At 61.3% G+C, this 6,243-nt stretch overlaps 1 protein-coding gene across 3 annotated transcripts; it reads left to right on the top strand.

Annotated features, from left to right (window-relative positions):
* Positions 1-1,877: 1,877 nt before the first annotated feature.
* SLC38A8 (solute carrier family 38 member 8) lies at positions 1,878-5,839 on the top strand. 3 transcript variants are annotated; one of them, XM_082062804.1, is made up of 9 exons: positions 1,878-2,200; positions 2,681-2,879; positions 3,093-3,246; positions 3,373-3,477; positions 3,794-3,851; positions 4,088-4,202; positions 4,354-4,501; positions 4,586-5,018; positions 5,588-5,839. In XM_082062804.1, the coding sequence occupies exons 1-9, from the start codon at positions 2,024-2,026 to the stop codon at positions 5,822-5,824; spliced, it is 1,626 nt and encodes a 541-aa protein (XP_081918930.1). In that variant the 5' UTR covers positions 1,878-2,023; the 3' UTR covers positions 5,825-5,839. The 3 variants fall into 3 exon arrangements, with proteins under 3 accessions (XP_081918930.1, XP_081918929.1, XP_081918928.1); XM_082062803.1 differs by having other exon boundaries at positions 3,794-4,501; positions 4,586-4,785; positions 4,967-5,018; positions 5,588-5,828; XM_082062802.1 differs by having other exon boundaries at positions 3,794-4,501.
* The last annotated feature ends 404 nt before the right edge of the window (positions 5,840-6,243 follow it).

Here is a 6,243-nt window from a genome sequence, read left to right as displayed (position 1 = left end):
CATGGGCAGGGTTTTGCAGTGCATGAGCGTCCCACAAAAAGGCTTGGGCAAATCTGTTTTCGCTTACCAGGAGAGCTGTTGGATTTCCCCAGCCTGCCTCTTCCCTTCTGAAGACGAGGGTGGAGTGGAAGAGGTGACATCTTGTTGCGATGCCAGAGAAGGGACCAAGCCTTCACTTGGGAGCCCTTAGTGAAAGCTCCCACTTTCGGGAGTTGAGGTGGGGCTGCTGTTGGGATGGCATCCGTGCTGACACAGAGGGGACTTTGTCCATCTCACCCATGGCATCAGGATCTCGTGTAGGACCAACAAGCAGCAGCTCTGCAAGTTGTACTGGTTGTGAAAGAGCTGTCAATAACGGTGTAAAATCTCAAGGGCCAGACCTTGGAAGGGGCTGAAGGTAGCAAAGCATAATTGTAGTCAGTGTTTTTATTTGTCTGAAACAAGGACTGGCCATTTGCACCTTTGTACCTTTGTCTTCAAATGAAGAATGATGAAATGATGTCTTTTAATGAAGAATGATGAAAATTCATCAGCAGCCCTTTTTCCATCAAAATAGGTAGCTGCCCGGGGGAGACAGCAGCAGGTAAAGCTGCCAACCCATGGGGACCTGTGGGTCTTGCCTCACAGCCTGGGGGCTGGAGCACCAAAATAAATGGGAGAAAGGGAGGAAAAAATATAAGCAAGGGTGCCCAGAGCTCCTGAGCAGAGAAAGCACTCAGGGCTGCTATGCGGGCGTGGGAGGCGGGCTGGCTCTCTTTGATATGGGGAGCTCCTGGCAGAGGGAGCCTGGAAAGCTTTGGTGTTGGTGCTAACAAGGAGGCTCACTCCTCTCATTGCAGTGCTAATGAGAGATTACAGCTCCACTGCAGGCTTGAAACTAGAGTCAAGTTGTATCAAAGCGCCAGTCCGAATTAAGAGCCTTTCCTGGTGGTTGGTATTTTACAGCCCAGTGGCCAATTTATAAATTGTGGAGGCCAATTATTTCCAAAGTCTTTGGTGTGCAGCTAATGAAGGCCTGGAAGGGCCCTTTTAAATGGTTGTAAGCCCCGTAGGCAGCAGAGATGTAATGGAGGTGGCAGGCACAATTAGCCATCTATAATTCCTTCTAGCAGCTGATTAAAGTCTCTTTATCCGTCTTACTGAGATCAGAAGGGCACATATTTGGGAAATCAAAAATGCATTAGGGGCTGACAGCCAGCACTGGGGGCTGTGCGCTGAACCCCAGGGCCCTGGGCATGTCCCGGGAGCAGCACAGAATTGCCGTGTGTCCCCTATGTAGGGGATGGGGCCTCACACCTGTGGGGTGCAGCCTCTTCTATGCAAGTCCCTGCAGCATCAGTCACCCAATCCTGTTCTCCCAGCACCCCTTTTCCCTGCATGTTTGGGGTGGGATGGCTCCTGGCAAAGGTCTCCCGAGTGCAGGAGCACACCTGTGGGTTTTAGCTGCTGCGGAGACACCAAGAGGTGCTGGCCTCACCCTGCACCTAACGAGTGCTGAAGCGTCCACCAGCCAAGTGCGCTGAAGGGCACTTGGTAGAGCCCCCTTCCCTCACCCTCTGTGTGCCGCAGAAGCTCCAAAACGTCACATGGTGGAAACTTCATGGACGGGGGAGCCCAGCTGGAATGGTGAGCCCCCAGCCTGCCCAGCCCGGTGCTGGAGGCTGCTGGTTTTGCTATGGTCTGCTCTAGCTCTTCGCGACTTGGGGGTGTCCCCAGACATGGGGACATGGACTGCTGGCCCCAAGCCGTGGTGACACACGAACCATGGTTCCCACCACTCTCCAGCGGGGCTTTGGGTCGATGCCCACCCCCCTGCACCCCCTGCGCTGGGGTGGGCTCAGGACGTGGGGTTTCCCACGGCGGCTCCCGCCCCGTCGCCCGCTGCCCCCTCTCCACTCCCCGCGGGGGCGGAGGGTTCGCGGAGCCCCCGCGCTCACCCGCGCCCGCCCCCACGGGGCCCGGCAGAGGGGGGTAGCGGTCCCGCTGCCCGCCCGGCCCAGAGCCCTGCCGGGGAGGCGCCGGGATGGAGCGGCCGGCGGGCGAGGGCCGGCCCCTGCTGCCGGCGGCGGGCGGCGCCGGGCTCACCTCCGCCGGAGCCGTCTTCATCATGCTGAAATCCGCGCTGGGCGCGGGGCTGCTGAGCTTCCCCTGGGCCTTCAGCAGGGCCGGGGGGGCCGCCCCCGCATTCCTGGTGGAGCTGGTAAGGGGGGACCGGGGGAGCCGATCCGGGGTGAGGGATGAGGGGCTGTGGGCAGCAGCATCCCCAAAAGAAGCCGAGGTACCTGCTGGTGCTGGGAAAGGGGCAAAGGGAGGGTGAGGTTCTCCTGTGTTTGGGACATAGGGTCCTGGGGTGGTGGGGACCCTCATGTCCCGACCCAGGCTGAAAGGGAGAACAGGGGTGCAAAAGTTACTGCTGCCTTAGAGATACTCCACATCCAAAGCCACGCTTTTAGCTGGCTTTTAGCTCAACCTAAAATAAAACTGGTAGCTGGTCCCCTATGTGCCCAAAAAACCCCAAATCTAGATCCGAAGTATCATGTTTCTTCATCCTTTTGCTGACTTGTGTTACCCAGGGCCACAAGGTGACCTGGTCCCTGACCATGGCCCTGCTGGGTACCCCTGGGTCCGGGGGGTGACAGAGAATCAATGTGATGCTTCTTGCCGCGTCCTGTCCCTACAGGGGTCACTGGTCTTCCTGGTGAGCGGGCTGGCGGTGCTGGGCTACGCAGCGGCCCTCAGCGCCCAGCCCACCTACCAGGGGGTTGTCCGAGCGGTGTGCGGGGCAGCAGCAGGGAAGCTCTGCGAGGTTTGCTTCCTCCTCAACCTCTTCATGATCTCCGTGGCCCTCCTCAGGGTGGTGGGTGACCAGCTGGAGAAACGTGAGTTGTCCCCCCTGCCCCATGGTCGGGGTTTGCCCAGGACCGGTGACTCTTGAGAGTTGAGGGGAAGGTGGTCCCATGAGGGCTGGGGCAGCCCCAGGGTTTTTTGGACCCCCGAGGGTGTGGGGATCCCTGGCCCTGCCATGGTGTGATGCTCCTGACCCCCTTGGGCCACCTTTTGGTGCACAGCTGACCCCCTCCTGCTCCCCACAGTGTGTGATTCCCTGTACCCCAATGGGACGTTGAGTGGGGCCCCCTCGACACCTCCCTGGTATGCAGACCAACGCTTCACCCTCTCTGCTCTCTGTGTCCTTGTCATCTTCCCGCTCTCTGTCCCCAGGGAGATTGGCTTCCAGAAGTACTCCAGGTACATCCTGGGCTATCCCTGTGGTGGCCCATCCCTGTGCCCCAGGCCATCTCCTCCCGGGTCCCTGCAGGGCGTGGGACACCCTCCCACCTGGTCTGCATGCTGACACTCCCCCTGTCCCAGCAGCATCCTGGGCACGCTGGCTGCCTGCTACCTCACCCTGGTCATCGTCCTCAAGTACCACCTGCAGGCAGAGAGCCTGGGCTCGCCTGAGCCCCCCCAGCCCTCCAGGTAGCAGGGTCAGCCCTGCATCCCTCCCACCCTGTCCCCTCTGGGGCCACCTGGCACCAGTGGTGGCATGGGGCAGGGCTGGAGGCAGTGCAGGGGGTGGCCCTGGGCGGGGGGGTAGTTGGGGACAGCACTGGCAGGGTGGTGGGTGGGTGGCAGCCCTCTGCCCCAGCCTTCACTCTAACAATTGCCCCCTTCTCCCAGAATCACTGAGCACGAGGTTCACATGGTGGCATCAGGGCTTCATAGCCTTCAAGGTCCTCTCTGCCTCTGGGGGCCTCACACCCTTTGCTCTGTGTTTCCTCCCCCCACACCGTAGGGCCTCTTCCTGGGCTTCTGTTTTCAGTGTCATCCCCACCATCTGCTTTGGCTTCCAGGTAGGTGACCCCAGCCCCACTGTCTCCAGCTGCTGGGGCATTACTGGCAGCCTCCTGCAGCATCCCAGACCACGGGGACCCCATGCAAGGCAGGGGACCCATGGCTGTCACCAGATATGGCTGTGGGGCAGGATACAAGTCTCTGGGGACAGGGCATCCATGGGTGGGAGAAAAGGTGTTGGGGATGGGGATTGTCACCGCATAGGGCCCCAGCGCTGTGCTCCTGTGTCTTGCAGTGCCACGAGGCCTGTGTGGCCATCTACAGCAGCATGCGCAACCAGAGCTTCTCCCACTGGGTGGCTGTCTCTGTGCTCTCCATGCTCATCTGCCTGCTCATCTACTCCCTCACTGGTAACACCGGCAGCTGGAACCCTTCACCCTCTCCTTGCCCCTGGGGTCCCCTGGCCCTGGAGCTCTTCCATCCTCCTCCAGGCTCCTCCATCCTTGTCTCCAACACAACCACCCCTTCCCTGGAGGTTCCTGCCACCCTCCCTCTCCGCAGGGATCTATGGCTACCTGACCTTCGGTGAGGCCGTGGCAGCCGATGTCCTGATGTCCTACCCAGGGAATGACCCGGTTGTCCTCGTCGCCCGCCTGCTCTTCGGTGTCTCCATCATCACCATCTACCCCATTGTGGTGCTGCTGGGCAGGTGAGAGGACAGTGGTGGGCTGGGTGTCCCCCCACGCTGGTGCAGCTCTGCCAGGTGCCATCGGCCCCCCCTTCTCCCTTCCAGGTCAGTGGTGCAGGACTTGTGGGCGACCCCCAAGCGCAGGACCACAGCAGTGCCCGAGGAGCACGAGCAGCGGAGCCGGGTGGTGCTGACAGTCGCCTGGATGGCCACCACACTTGCCATCGCTCTGTTTGTCCCGGACATCGGCAAGGTCATCGAGCTCATTGGGGGGATCAGTGCGTTCTTCATCTTCATCTTTCCAGGCAAGAGTGAGCGGCGGGAGGGACAAGTCGCTGGTGCCAGGAGCATCACTGTGGGCAGGGGGCTGCGGCGGTGGGTGGCCATGCTGGCCCTGCTTTGGGGGTGCAGGGGTGTGCTTGTGCAGGATGCTGTGGCAGTGAGCGGTGCCATGGCGGCATGGCTGAGCTTCTGCGTTGGCAGCAGGGCTGTGCCTGGTGTGCATGACCGGGACCCGCACCCTCGGGCCACGCAAAAAGTGAGTGTCTGCGGGTTTGGCGGCGGGCAGGGGCAGGTCCCCAGGGGTGCATGCCAGCCAAGGTGGGGTCCCTGCAAGGGGGGCACCTGTGGGCTCTGAAACAGCAGCACTTGCTGCAGGATGTGGGGTGACATGGGGGTGCAGACCCACAGGTGGTGGGGCTGGGGTGGAGCCGGGGAGGCGGCAGGATGGGGGTATGTGGCAGTAGGACAGGGGCTGGCTGTGGCTGCAGGAGTGCGATGAGCAGTGGGGATGGTGTGGGACTGTGCACCCTCAGTGGTGACTGTAGAGTGGTGAGGGACTGTGCACCCTCAGTGGTGACACTGAGTGCAGGCAGAGCTGGGAATGACCTCGTGGTAGCAGCTGCTGGGTTTTTGACCAGGTTTGCGAGTCGTTGCAGCGGGCACCGGACAAACTGGAAGGGCTGTCCGGGTCTTTGGCTGCCCACTGGGGGCAATGCAGAGGAGCATGGCAGAGGAGGCTGGGACGCCACTAAGGGTCTCACGCCCGGGGGGAGCGTTACTGAGGGCCAGCCCTGTCCCACCGTCCCCCCTCTTGTGTCCCCACAGGGCTGCTCTCATCTCCTGGGGTGTCATCTCTGTGCTCAGTGGTGCCTTTGTCTGTGGGCAGAGCGCTGCCCTGGCTGTGCTGGGGCTGCTGCGCTGAGGGGCCATGGACCTCCCCCATTGTACCCCAAACTCTGCCCCTCACCATACCCTCAAGCCCCATTGCCCCGGACACAGCTGCACCACCAGATCCCATCACGTTTTTATTTGGCATCACTGTTCCCGTTGTACAGCAGCTAATAAATACAGGACAGGATATTGGGGAGGACCCCACACGGCGCACCCCAAGGGATGGTGGGGTGGGGGGCAGGATGGGCAGCGAGCGCTGCACACGCACAAACAGATACACATACAGACAGACATACAGACCCTGGGAAAGGGGAGGGCAGCCAGCCCCACATCTGCAAGGCACCCACTGCCACTGCGCACACGCAAAGGAAACCTCAGGACCACCCACGCCCCCCCAGGACTAAGGGGCATCCCGAGAGCAGGGACACCCCCACCACCACCCTGGCTCTCCCCCAGAGACAAGGGTCCCCATCCCTGCAGACACACACACACACACTGCACTGGGTACAGACTAATCCCCCTGGCCCACTCCCTGGGTGGCTCTGGGGACCAGCAGGGACCCCTAACTTACCCCCCACAGGGGGGCTGCA

Source organism: Streptopelia decaocto (genome assembly GCF_964273445.1).
Source record: "Streptopelia decaocto genome assembly, chromosome: 11".
Lineage (NCBI taxonomy): Eukaryota > Metazoa > Chordata > Aves > Columbiformes > Columbidae > Streptopelia > Streptopelia decaocto.
This window is presented reverse-complemented; position numbering and strand designations above follow the sequence as displayed.

Coding starts and splice junctions, on each gene's coding strand:
- SLC38A8 (XM_082062802.1), top strand. CDS start 2,024: ATGGAGCGGCCGGCGGGCGAGGGCCGGCCCCTGCTGCCGGCGGCGGGC. Junction 2,201..2,680: donor CCGCATTCCTGGTGGAGCTG/GTAAGGGGGGAC, acceptor CTGTCCCTACAG/GGGTCACTGGTCTTCCTGGT. Junction 5,019..5,587: donor ACCCTCGGGCCACGCAAAAA/GTGAGTGTCTGC, acceptor GTGTCCCCACAG/GGCTGCTCTCATCTCCTGGG.